Consider the following 13,561-nt stretch of genomic DNA (forward strand, 5'->3'; position numbering starts at 1 on the left):
CTTACACTGGGTGAGGAGCTGCGAGGTGCAGAGGGGGATAGAGTACCAATAGAGTTGGGACTAATGCTTCTAACACCATTTTCTTGAGCACAGGTTCTCCTCAGGGCTGTGTCATAAGACCGCTGTTGTTCACCCATGACTATTGGTCAAGTTTTACCACCAATCACATTGTGGAGTATGCGGATGATACAACAGTAGGTGGCTCTTATTCAGGATGACAGTGAGGGTGCTTACTCTAAGGATATAGAGCAGTGATGGTTAACCTTTTTGGTACAGAGTGCCAAAACTGGAGCATGCACACACTGGAGCGCCAGAACCTGGAAGAGAGAAGCTGGCATGCCTGCGGTGCATGCCTGCGGTAGCCGCTGTTCTTCTGGCTTCCATCGCATGCATGCATGCTGACCAGCATTGGCAGCTGCTCTCTTCCAGGTTCTGATGCGGCTGTGCCCACCAGCCAGCTGGTCTTCTTGTGAAGACCAGGTAGCTAGCACGTGACAAAACCCGGAAGAGCAGCTGGAGACGGCCGTGCACCCACAGATAGGGCTCTGCATGCCACCTCTGGCACATGTGCCAAAAGTTCGCCATCATGGATGTAAAGCAGCAGTTCTCAACCTGTGGGTCGGGACTCCTTTGGGGGTCAAATGATCCTTTCGCAGGGATCATCTAAGACCATTGTAAAATTGCAAAATTACAGTTATGAAGTAGTAACGAAAATAATTTTATGGTTGGGGGTTACCACAACATGAGGAACTGTATTAAAGGGTTGCAGCATTGGGAAGGTTGAGAACCACTGATGTAGAGGGTTTGGTGAACTGGTGTAATAAAAAAAACCTGCCTTCTTTTAAATGTAGGAAAAACTAAAGAGATCATTGTCGATTTCAGAAGAGCCAGCCACACACCTCTGTGTATTAATGATTCACCTGTGGAGTTGGTTAGCAACATCAAGTTTCTGGGTGTGCAGTTAACGAGTAGGCTAACTTGGTCACTCAACAGTGAGACACAATAATGGTTCATTGCCTCACCTCCACAGATGTAGAGTTTCCCCAAATGTAGTTCAACTTGGCAAATAATTTTCAAGAAATTCTAGTGCAGTTTTTTTTTAAAAAAAATCTATTATTATTGTATTATTAAGGTATGGTTACACAAACAGTGGATGGTCAACTGGATTTGACATTTTTGTCCACCTATCAAGTCCTTCCCAAGAACTTGGGTTAGGCAGGTGTTGTTGTTTGATAGTTTTAAAGGTGTCATCACAGGATGCATTATTATTATTAAGCAACTTTATTGCGAAATTCAGATAGGTATGAAATTCCAATGGTGACCATGTTTGAGTTGTGTATTGATCTAAAAATCTGAAATTAAACAAGTCAAAACTAAAAGTTTGTTGTAAGTGAATTTCTCAACAATTATTTTCAGCTGCTTAATAATGACTTAAATTCCCAGAACCCAAGGTACTGGCAAATTTTTGTTTGGAAATTTCTACTTAGAAGTTATTACTTATTCTATCAGCTCACTTGCAATGACAGGCAGCTTCAGAAATAGAGGCTCTTGAATCTTTGATTTTTGAACTGAAATAGACTTGGAATGCCATGGAATCAGTCTAACAGGACACGGTTTTTACCACATCTAATGTGAATTTATTGAACAGTTTATTGAGTTTCAGTTGAATGCTATAGTTAAACTCTGCCAGATTCAGAAAGAAAATCTGAAGAAACTGTAGAGCTATAAGATATGCATATCTCTTGGAAAAAAAGTATAATATCACTACTGGGGATAAAGGGCTAATATAAACATCATAATTGTGTTTTAAAAACAAGGTACTCAAACAAAGATTTATTAACCAAATCATACAGGTGCATTATGTTATTAATATATAATATTTTGCATCTTACTACATATATATTTTTGCCGTCAGCCTTTCATAACTTCACAACAGCCCTGTGAGGTAGGTAGGAGACCATTTTCTCCAGATGACTAATCAAAGGCCTGAGAAATGGTGGTTTTAGTTAAAGACTAGTCACTTGGTCTATGGCTCAGCAACATTTTGAACACAAATGTTAAGCTTTTAGTGCAATTTCTTAGGTTTTTCAATTTTAATGCTGCTTAGAGGCTGGCCAGTATAAGGGAAGGAATTCAAAGAACCCTGGACAACTAAATTTGTGTTTCTGTGACACAGCAGGTACATGTGAACTAGTTTGGGTTTTTTAAACAATATATATAAAAAAAATCAGAGAGAAACTCAATGGATCAGAAATAGGAAATTAAGTACCATTCTTAAAAGTTCTGTTTTGATATTTCATATAGTTATATTAAATACTGATTTAGATTCTCTTCCCCTTCTTGTCCCCATTTCTAATTAGTTCCCTGAATAGCTACTCTTGCTAAATAGTGTGAATGAATAAATGAATGAATGAAATGTGTGTGTGTGTTGCCTATATGAGTGTGACTGTGTGTGCATGCACACACACGCACACACACTCAACGTATTGCAAAGTTTCTTCATTCTTTTTTGCCTAAATAGAAAGCAGGCTTATTTCAAGAAAAAGACAATGGCAAGTAATTTTAGAAATGTTCAGAACCTGATGCTCTCCATTGTTCATTTTTAAAAAAATCAAACATTATTTCATTTTCCATTCTGTTTTTACTTTAGGTGAAATGTGTGTCATCTGCTGAAAAAAAAGTTACTTGGCACCTATGCCTTCCAGCTGAACTTACAGTCTGCCAAAGACTTGTAGATTTATAATCTCTTCTCACTATGATCCCTTCCAGATATCACTAGTACAACATTAAAAGAACACATACAATATACAGCAGTTGTGAAATGGCATGAAGAGAAATTAACATTGGCTGTTCTGTGGATTGTTTCTGGGTCTTTCAGGTTGTTTTTTTTAAAATCTTGCAACCTCATGGGGTAGCCACATAAGCTGTGGCAATATACTTTTTGCCATTGCCATAAGTGGATTTATCCCAAGCATATGTTTGGATATCCAGATTCTTGCCTCCAATTTTCAGATGACACCTGAAGGATAGAAAATTGGTACAAAATCATTTTTCTTAAATAAGAAGTTCTAGATTATTATTTGGAATAGGCTACAATTGAGTCAAATTACTAGCTGAATCAAGCCTTACAACAATTTCCCCTTTTCTCTGTAGCATCACCTTTATGAATGTTGTCTGCTCCAGCTCCTTGGAAACCTCTTCATGAAAAGTTCAGATCTCCCATGAGTAGGATCGTTTGTGGAGCAACCTTAATAAACTGCTTGAATGAACCCACTGATGTGATTCATGCCTTGAGGCTGCTAAATTCTGCAAGGTGTTGTTATTATTATGTGCTACTCCTAAATCGTGAAAATCATTTGCCTGAACATTACCAGAAAAATTCAGAACTTTTACTCTACCTTGAATCAAGATCTTGAGATGTTTTAATGACCATTGCTTTGCTGAAGCTTTAATTTGAAGGCTGAGTTTGTTGCCATATATTGACTCAGATCAACAAAAGAAATCAAAAAGAAGGGGGACATGGTGGCTCAGTGGCTAAGACGCTAAGATTGTCGATCAGAAGGGTTGGCAGTTCAGCAGTTTGAATCCCTAGCACCGCGTAACTTGACCCAGCTTCTGCCAACCTAGCAGTTGAAAAGCATGTAAAAAATGCAAGTAGAAAAATAGGGGCCACCTTTGGTGGGAAGGTAAAAGCGTTCCATGCGCCTTCGGCATTTAGTCATGCAGGCCACATGACCATGGAGACGTCTTTGGACACCGCTGGCTCTTCAACTTTGAAACGGAGATGACCCCCTAGAGTCTAGAACTACTAGCACATATGTGCAAAGGGAATCTTTACCTTTATTGACTCAGATAGCTAAATGAAACCCTTGTCTTCAAAAGTGAGAGGCCTTTTCAAGTCAGATGTTAGGGAGTGTACAGTCGATGTGAGAACATTGCTCTTTCATTCCCTGCTTGTCAGCTCTGTTTCTGAAAATAATTGACTGGATGGAAAGCTTTCATTTCACTTGGAAAGAATGATCCAATTTCATTCAGAATGTGAATACTTTCACTTTGGTACATGGGAGGTAGCACATCAAAAACATGCATTGGCTTCCAGACCATCCTTTATTGGCCCTGCATCTTCTCATTTTTAATTTCCGTGAAAATAACTCTTGGCCTTAACAATATACTTACACTCTTCCAGGCCGAGCAATGAAACACAGGGAATAGAGTCCAAATTCGAATTCGGGACTGCTTCCAATAAAAGCACTTCCAACCTCTTTGTTAAATCCATCAAAGTTGAATTGTATTCCCAACACATCTGGATATGAGGTCCACTAAAGAGAGGGGAGGAAAAAAGGATGCTGGAAATTTTTCAAGAGCATTGATCTACAATGTTTGCAACAATAAAGTATTTCCAGGAATAATTTTGCATTGTGAAGTCATACAAATCACAAATTCTTATACCTTGATAAGGTATAAGAATTTGTGATTTGTATGACTTCACAATGCAAAATGAGATAGGACTATTTGTGAAGACTAGTGAACTTAAGAGGAATGCTGTGTTCTATCAGTAGTATAAGGCAAAGAAAATACATTGGTACTTCCTTTACAATGTTCTTTCTGCACCAACTCAGAAAGCTCCAACTGCCCAAAGAACTGCTGATTCTGTTCTACAGAATAATTATTGAGTCTGTCATCTGCACCTCTATAACTGTCTGGTTTGGCTCTGCAACTAAACAAGACAGATACAGACTTCAATGGATAATTAGAACTGCAAAAAAAAAAAACCCAATTGCTACCAACCTGCCTTCCTTTGAGGACGTGTATACTGCATGAGTCAAAAAGAGGGCTGTGAAAATATCTACAAACTCCTCACATCCTGGGCATAAATTGTTTCAACTTCTACCCTCAAAACGATGCTATAGGGCACTGCACATCAGAACAACTAGACACAAGGACAGTTTTCTCCCAAATGCCATCAGCCTGCTAAACAACTAAGACCCACAACACTGTCATATTACCTACTAAGACTATATTACTATTATTCTTCTCTTCCTTCCTAGTACCTATCTTTTCCCACTTATGACTATAACCATCTTGCTTGTATCTTTACAATTTATATTGTTTTATTTGTTTCCTAGTATAATTAGATTGCTTATTAGTAACCTATGACTATCACTAAGTGTTATATCTTATGATTCTTGATTAATGTATTCTATTTAATTTTTCTTTATGTACACTGAGAACATATGCACCAAAGACAAATTCATTGTGTGTCCAATCACACTTGACCAATAAAGAATTATATTCTATTTTATTCTATTTATGAGAAGGGAAGAAAAGATTTATCATATGGCAAGTAGGGTTCAGTGTTTGCTCCATATAACCTCCCACATAAAGCTGATCAGTGATGCCACCAATGTCATTTTGTATGCCCTTGACTGAAGATCAGTACACTCCTTCTATTGAAGATGATTGTCCTCATTCAATGAGCATGCAACTTCTGGCTGCACATGGAACAGTGAGGGAGGGAGGGGACACTCACCTAGCCAGCCAGGTCAGTTGAATCAACCTTAGTAATCAATGGGGTGACAAATGTCACAGCACTGATTGAAATAAGTCACATGATGGCCTATGCCTAAACCAGTCCAAGAAAAGCTTGAGAGAAACGTTCCTAAACTCTTCTCAACCCTCTAACTCTCAATCCACCCTTGTTTGGCTCATAATCCAACATAGTCAGAGTTCCAACATAGTCAGTGGAGATTAATATGTGACCATGGCCAGCTCTACCACTAGACAGAGATAGCAACATGAACATGGAACAAAGTAGTTGTTTAAACATATTTCAAGTACATATGAGTGTTTTTAAGCACAGTCATACATATAGGAGCAGATATATTTGTAAGATATCTGCCTATCAAAATAACATAGCCAAGCATTATACCTGGACTTGGTGAAGTGGGATGGCATTTATGATTTTATCTCAGCCTCAGAAAAATGTTTTGGGCTAGAGTCCCTCAAGTGACTGACATCCTAATACCCAACATGTTCAAGCTCCTTACAATACTCTAGAATTAATTCCATAACCAAGATGTCATCTGGTCTTGTCTCACCCACTGGTGATGCTAGGTGGCAGCCTAACATAGTGTTTGCCAAAAAGAAGGCTCCAGTGGAAGCTCCTGATTGGTCTTGCTGCTCCATATCTGAGCCAATAGCAGGGGAGAAAAGTTCAGGTGGACTGGGGAAAGCAATAGCGTGATAGTCCTGTTTGGTGAAGAAAGACGAACAGTAACATAGCCTTTGGAAAGGGGGACTTGAAGAGGCTGGTGCAGTGGGAGAAGGGAGGGAGGGAGGGAGGAAGGAAGGAAGGAGGGAGGGATGTATTTCCCTTAGAGAAAAAATTAAATCATTGTTTCTTTGAGAGAGCAGAATTGCTGCTGTGTCCCAGAGACACTCCTAGAACAAGTGGGTGTATGAGTGTGTCATATAGGAGTAGAAGAGGAAATGAATGAAGGTTCCAGTGTTGTTCTCCTTAAGTCTTAAAGAGCCTTTTCGGCATTACTAAGAGAAGAGGGAATCCACAAAGAAGCATCTAAGATGGGCTTAACTCATGGCTTTCCCTGGAGGCTTGAATTCAGTCAAAGACTATTTTTGTGACATTGTGTGTACCCAAAATCTATCATCAGTCACAACTGGATAATTATGTATAAGTTGTTCTCTTTTCTTTCTTCTTCTCTCTCTTTTGAACCACCGTTGTTAATAACGTATTTTCTGCAGCCTGTTTAGGCAGGGAAAGCAGGCATGCCTCTTGCCCAAAACCACACATCTCCCTGCTATTGGGCTGCAGCCTGAGAAACTTTGCACCCATAAAATAGGAGCTAACTGTTAACATACTGTAAGAATCGTTCATGTTTTTATTGCAATAGGGTTTTTTCTTCCACTACTTTTCTTATTGTAGTGTTGTCATAGTTATGATATTGTTTTTCCATTAGAAACAAATCCAGGGGATCCTGCCTCTGTCTTCATAAAATACTAAAAAAAGGACAAAACCTGCAAGATATCTTGTTAAGAAATGCCCTTCTCTAGATAAATAATAAAGATAGAGAGATGGATGGCTGGATGGATGGGTGGTTGGATAGATAGATAGATAGATAGATAGATAGATAGATAGATAGATAGATAGATAGATAGATAGATAGATAGATAGATAGACAGACAGACAGACAGACAGACAGACAGACAGACAGACAGACAGATGATAGACAGACAGACAGACAGACAGATAGACAGACAGACAGACAGACAGACAGACAGATATGGATGGTATATAGATAGAAATGGATGGATGATATATAGAAGATGAGAGAGAGAGATGATAGATAGATAGATAGATAGATAGATAGATAGATAGATAGATAGATAGATAGATAGGTACATAGATAGATATAGATGGATGATAGATAGATATGGATGGATGATAGATAGATAGATAGATAGATAGATAGATAGATAGATGATAGATAGATAGATAGATAGATGAGAAAGAAAGAAAGAAAGAAAGAAAGAAAGAAAGAAAGAAAGAAAGAAAGAAAGATGGATAGACAGAGACAGAGATGCATGTATTTTTCTCTACCCATATACCAGGGGTGGGTTTCTCGCCCCGTTCCAACTGGTTCGGTTGGAACGGGGCCGGTGGCATCCTCGTGCACACGCGCAGTGCACGCATGCGTACTAGCGCCTGTGCGATGCTCCAGCTGCTCCTGGAGGATCACGCAGGTGCTGTATGCGTTCTGCGCATGCGTGGAAGCGCAGAACTCATCAAAACCGGGTAAGAAACGCGGGCTGGCGAGTGGATCCTTCGGCGTTCCTGGAAGTTACTTACTTCTGGGTTCGCTGACCAACCGGTTCGCGGGGACCGCCGCAAACCACCTGAAACCCATCCCTGCCATATACCCATGCTCCATTTAGCAACAGTTTGGCATTACAACAATATAACTAATGCCATTACTTCTGTCATTATTTCCTCCTCCACCTCCATTTCCCAAGGAATGGCAGGCCTCCATAATATTTGTGTGGCTGTTCATCCCTTAAACAAGGAGAAATTGGCTTTATTGACAAAGATCTAGCTAGTGAATAGCAAAGGATGTTGGAAATTATAGCTCAGTATTTCACAGAGAGGCTAAATAGACACACGGTATGCCTATTTCATCAGGCAATATGCTGTGGCATCCTGGGGAAAGTGCCAGTTGAATTTACAGCTGAATTGGAATCTCTTCTCATAAAGTGCATTAATTTTTCCCCAGTAGTGAAAGATTATTCATTTTCCCCAGTGAAACGTACCGGACCATCATAGCTGTAGCTGAAATAATTAACAATGCCCTGTTTCTCCAGAAGGTAGAAACGAATCCAGTTGTGGAATCCAGATACTTTTTCATTCTTGATTTCTCCTAAAAGGAACCGTAAACAAATGAACAGATTAATTTATATTCATAACAAAAATGATAAGTCATGCAACATCGTTCCTTGCAAAGAAGTTTTATATACAATTAAGACAGAGCTTTCCTCCATCCTATCAATAAGAAAAGCCAAATAAAAGCATTCAGGCTTGTCACTCTTCAAAGTCCTTGCTGAAATGGAGGAGAATTTTACAAAGTTCACTATATTATGATGAAGGGATGAATAGGGAGGATGATAGTAGTAAAAAGGAAGACATGGGTAAAGCTTAATGGAAAGCCAAAAATGAAATTGAATCACTAAGTGATATGATGGTTGGAAATTCAGAGAGATGGAGCCCAAGACACCTAACGAACTTCTTCTCCAAGTTGAACTATATAGATCAGGCATGTCAAACTCAATTTCATTGAGGGCCGCATCAGGGTTGTGTTTGACCTGAGGGAGGGTGTGGCCAGAGGCATGACCAACTCAATGCCATTCATGTCAAGGGTGCCTGTGGTGGCCCAAGCACTCTGCCAGCGAAAACAGGCTCCTGAGCTCTGTTTTCAGCTGCGATGGCCTCCTGCCACCCTCTGCTAGTGAAAATGGAGCTTTTGAGGGCCACCCATGGCCCTCCTGAGCTCCTTTTTTGCTGGCAGGGGCACCACGGGCTCATCATTTGCTGTTTCCAGGGTGGCTCCACAGGCCAGATCTAAGCATCGCGCAGGCCGGATCCAGTCCCCAGGCCTTGAGTTTGATATCCCTGACATAAACCATTCTCCCCTCTTGGTGAGACCCGGCAACATTAAGTTCATATACAACTGTATTTCGAAGGAGCATGAGGGGGTCCCAAATAGGGAATATCTTTAAAAGTTAATCCAAATCAGCTTATATCAGCAAGGTCTTCATCCTGTCAAGGTCATCAGTTCGCTTGTAGCAGAACTGTCTTTAATTTGCCACAAACATCCATCTTTTTTAAGGGCTAGAATGTGCTAAAGCAATATCAGACGACAAATAGTGGTTGTATTGATAGTCCTCAGGTTACAATAGCAATTGGGACTGGGAACCCCATCATTAAGTGATGCAGTTGTAAAGTGAAATAACATGTGATCATGTTGCTTAATGACAGCAGTCCAATGAATCCCAATTTATGGTTGTTGTGAGCTAGCCAGAGTTGCTTACAATAGGCTGTCACATAAATCTAATAAATAAATAAATAAAGACCTCATATGATCCTGACTTCCTGCTGGCTTCCCCATTGACTTTGCTTGTGGGAAGCTGGCAGGGATCACTCTCATTGCAGTCACAATGATTACAGGGATGCTGCAACAGCCAAAACTTCAAGAACTCATAGTGAGTCTTCCTCATTCAGCACTGTCATACCTTTGAGTAATTGCTAAATGAAAGCTCATAACCCAAGGACTACCTGTAACGAAATCTATGAAAGAACATCAGCTTGTTTTAACTACACCTACCTAGAAAGACATGTTCAAAGCCACTGGAGTCACCCTCCTCATCCTTGCCTCTGGAATAAAGGCCAAACCACATATTTTTAAGATCGTCAACAAACTCTGCTTCTGTGTCATAACGATCTAGGATGGAGATACAAATGGATGAACAACAATCATTTATTTCTCATTACCTGAAGACTCCACAAAGAATACTCACATCATCCCAACAATGCTCTCTCTATGGAGCAGGAAGTTTTTGAAAGAAATCGAAAGTAGACATGTTTGATAGAGCTGGGAAGAAGGCTGAGAGAAAAATCTGCTCTTTGAAATTGTTGTCCGCAGCTCTTCCATTAATTCTGAAAATGTCTAATTTGTTTGCTTTAGGAATCATCAGTTATGAGAGTGCTGTGAATCATCTCGTATGTTACTTTCCTCAGTCACAGAACTATTTCCAGGAACTTCTGAGATGATGAAAGCTTGATCTATTCATCCATACACTCAGCAAAAAGAGATACGGCTTCCATGTGATACAATGTTAGACCTCAAAGGAAGGAGTTGGACAGCAAAACCAATTTTCTGGAGGAATCTCCATGCTAAGCATAATTATATACAAAATTTGCAACAACCCCGGTCAAATTGTAAGCTTTAGTGAATTCCCCAAGAGAATAGCAAGCAAATTTCTAGAAAGATATTTAACTTTGTACCATGTACAGCCCAGGGGTGGGTTCCTGCTGCCGTTACTACTGGTTCAGCGGGCAAAAAAAATTGCTTGCTCTACACATGTGCACACAGTCTGTGCATGCACACAAAAAAGAAAAAAAATACATTTTTTTCATTGAAGATTGTTCTGTGCATGTGCAGAACAGAAAATCAAGATGGCGCCGCCAAGGATAGAACTGGTAGGATCACGTGTCCACCGGAGTTACTACCTATTCGATCGAACCGTACCGTATTTGTAGGAACCCACCTCTGGTACAGACTCTGTCAGCTTCTGTTCACTTAGATTCCTTGGAATGAAATTTGACTAGGGCTACCGAATGTTTCTTCATGCAACTGTACATTTTACAAGGTCCACCTGGGATAATTGTTTTGGGATTTTTTCACTGAGCAGAACGTTGAGGTTGACCACTTCTATGCTTCTGTGATTCTATATAAAATAATTTTCATTGTCCCTCAACTACCAAAGACTTACGTTTGCTGTGAAGAAATGTATATAGCTCTTTCATGACCTCAGTCTTCATGATCTCCTGGAGGAAATTGTCCTGTTCCTTCATCTGCTCTTGGGTGAATTTCTCCTGTGTCCCAACATGTGCATTATAATTATCCAATAGCTTGATGAAGCTGGCATAAGATGGCCTTGAGAAGAGTTTCTTATGGTTGACATAGCTGAAGAGCCTGCCCAAAGAAAAACCATCTGGAGTGAGACTGGCCTACAGTTTACCACAGGCTCAGGATTCATCCCACACTCCCACCTAACAGATTGGAAGAGTGATTTCATTCACAACCACTGGCATAACAACCTCTTGGCTGTTCCTGTGTGGGATTGGCAACTTTCCAATTGCAGTATATGTAGCTGAGGTGGCTTTACTACCACAAATGTGTGGTGCTGAGAGCTATTCTACGTCCTTCCCTAGTTCTGCCAAGCATCCATGGACATATGGCCTTTCAGGATCCATTGTAACTAGTCAATATTTTGCCTTAGATAAAAGGCAGAGACAATTGGTTCTTCCTAATCCAGTGTTTCCCAACCTTGGCAATCTGAAGATGTCCGGACTTCAACTCCCAGAATTCTGGGAGTTGAAGTCCGGACATCTTCAAGTTGCCAAGGTTGGGAAACACTGTCCTAATCACCTCAGCCTTGTCTGATGTCAATTTTCTAATGTAACTGCCCCTGGGTTTGAACCTGGCATTTTTTTTCTACATGAAAAAGCAACATTTGGTCATCAAAATTGGGCTCCCGCTGTAGTTCCTATGCTTCTGGAATATATTACTATGGTTGAATGAAGGTAAATATCTAATACGTATAGCAGTCCATTTATTGATATAGTCGTCAATAGATATTTCCAGCTTCAAATTTAGAAACAAGAATGCTAAATAGTTATTTTTTTCCTATTTTTCCATCTCTGGAAGTTTGGTTGTCTGTAATTAAGGGTCCACCATTCCAATTGCCTATGTTCACTTTGCAGCTTACATTAGGTCAGTGATGGCTAACCTTTTTTCCCCTTGCATGCCAAAACTGTATGCACGCATGACAGCGTGCATGCGCATGCCCACACCCACAATGCAATGCACCCCACCCCCTGTGCATGTGCACACAACCACCCTTTTCCCCCAGTGGATGTGTGCAACCCCCCAGTGCATGGGCATGACCACCCCCATGTATCCATACAACAACCCCACACCCCATTTTGGGCCTCCCAGGCCTCCCTGAAGCCACCTGGGACCAAAAACAGGGCACAGGGTCACCACACCCCTCATGACCCCTTGCCCAACACACATGCACATGCAAACATGACTCCCAGTGCCCCCCCAATATGTGCGCACATCTCCCACTTGTGCAGTAGAGATCCGACAATCAGCTGGCCAACAGGATGCACACTGGAGCTGAGAGGGCTCCATATGCCACCTATGGCATGTGTGCCATAGGTTTCTCCATCATGGCACTAGGTTAAACTCACTTCTCTGGAGAATTATCTTCCTGCCCACTTGTTTTGGAAGTGAAGTATTGCTTATTCAGGACAATGTCAGACTCCTCTGCTCTGTTGCGGTCACAATGAGAAATCTTCTCTGATACCACTTGTAGTTCTTCATCAGTTATAGTATTGTCTCTGTATGAGAATCCTTCTGTTGGAAAAATAATTACTTTAGCTTAAGGTCATTTGAATCAGTCAATGGGCAAAGCTGCTTAGAACAGGCAAAGATGCCATCCATCCAGGATGATTCAAAGGTAGCAGATAAAAAGCTTCTGAAGAATTTTAAGTACAATTTGAAAAGTATACAAGTGTGCCTGTTGGGAATACATAGCTGAAACGATTTCTGATCTGTATCTGTCATATGCGTTTAACATCTATCTCTGACCATGTTTTATTTTAAAGTGCAAAAATGTTTTAATTTCCATCCGCCAGTCAATGCCGACTGGCGACTACACGGAGGAGAGCCTTTTCTGTTGCAGCTCCGACCCTGTGGAACGACCTCTCCGTCGAGATATGCACCCTCACCACCGTCCAGGCCTTCTGCACAGCCCTTAAGACCTGGCTATCCCAACAGGCCTGGGGATAGGTTTCCAATTTCACCCCGCCCGAGTGTTGAGTGTTGAATGCAAGTTGTGTTTTTATCATTTTATTTTATTCACATATCGTTTGTTTTTGCATTTCACCCCCTTCCCTATGATTGTAAGCCGCCCTGAGTCCCCTCAGGGAAAAGGGCGGCCTATAAATCCTAATAAAATGAAATGAAAAATGAAAAGATACATTTCTAATGTACATTAAAACACATCATACATATTATCTGGGTTTTGCTTTTAAATTTAAAAAACAGCATTATAAGATTTATACTCTGATTAAGCACCTCGTTGTAAGAGATGGAGATACTGAGAGTGCAAAGTTGCAAACATTGACTAATACCCACGCATGCACAAAGCAGCGCAGTAGGTTTTGCTCAATGTATTTAGTAACAGTCTATATAGGACAAAT

General features: G+C 40.6%; 1 protein-coding gene across 3 annotated transcripts in view; it reads right to left on the reverse strand.

Annotated features, from left to right (window-relative positions):
• Window positions 1-2,225: 2,225 nt before the first annotated feature.
• The window catches only part of ENDOU (endonuclease, poly(U) specific), a 31,283-nt gene continuing 19,947 nt past the window's right edge, over window positions 2,226-13,561 (reverse strand). For all 3 annotated transcript variants that reach the window (XM_087710645.1, XM_087710644.1, XM_087710643.1), the window contains 6 exons: window positions 12,548-12,713; window positions 11,062-11,264; window positions 9,894-10,010; window positions 8,326-8,432; window positions 4,177-4,319; window positions 2,226-3,019 (listed from right to left, as the gene is read on the reverse strand). In XM_087710645.1, coding sequence (XP_087566771.1) covers window positions 2,905-3,019; window positions 4,177-4,319; window positions 8,326-8,432; window positions 9,894-10,010; window positions 11,062-11,264; window positions 12,548-12,713 — 851 coding nt within the window. In that variant the 3' untranslated portion in view covers window positions 2,226-2,904. The remainder of the gene's footprint in view (window positions 3,020-4,176; window positions 4,320-8,325; window positions 8,433-9,893; window positions 10,011-11,061; window positions 11,265-12,547; window positions 12,714-13,561) is intronic.

This window comes from Thamnophis sirtalis, unplaced genomic scaffold, assembly GCF_051295495.1.
Source record: "Thamnophis sirtalis isolate CommonGarterSnake01/CBP01778 unplaced genomic scaffold, rThaSir2_p1.2 scaffold_3, whole genome shotgun sequence".
NCBI lineage: Eukaryota > Metazoa > Chordata > Lepidosauria > Squamata > Natricidae > Thamnophis > Thamnophis sirtalis.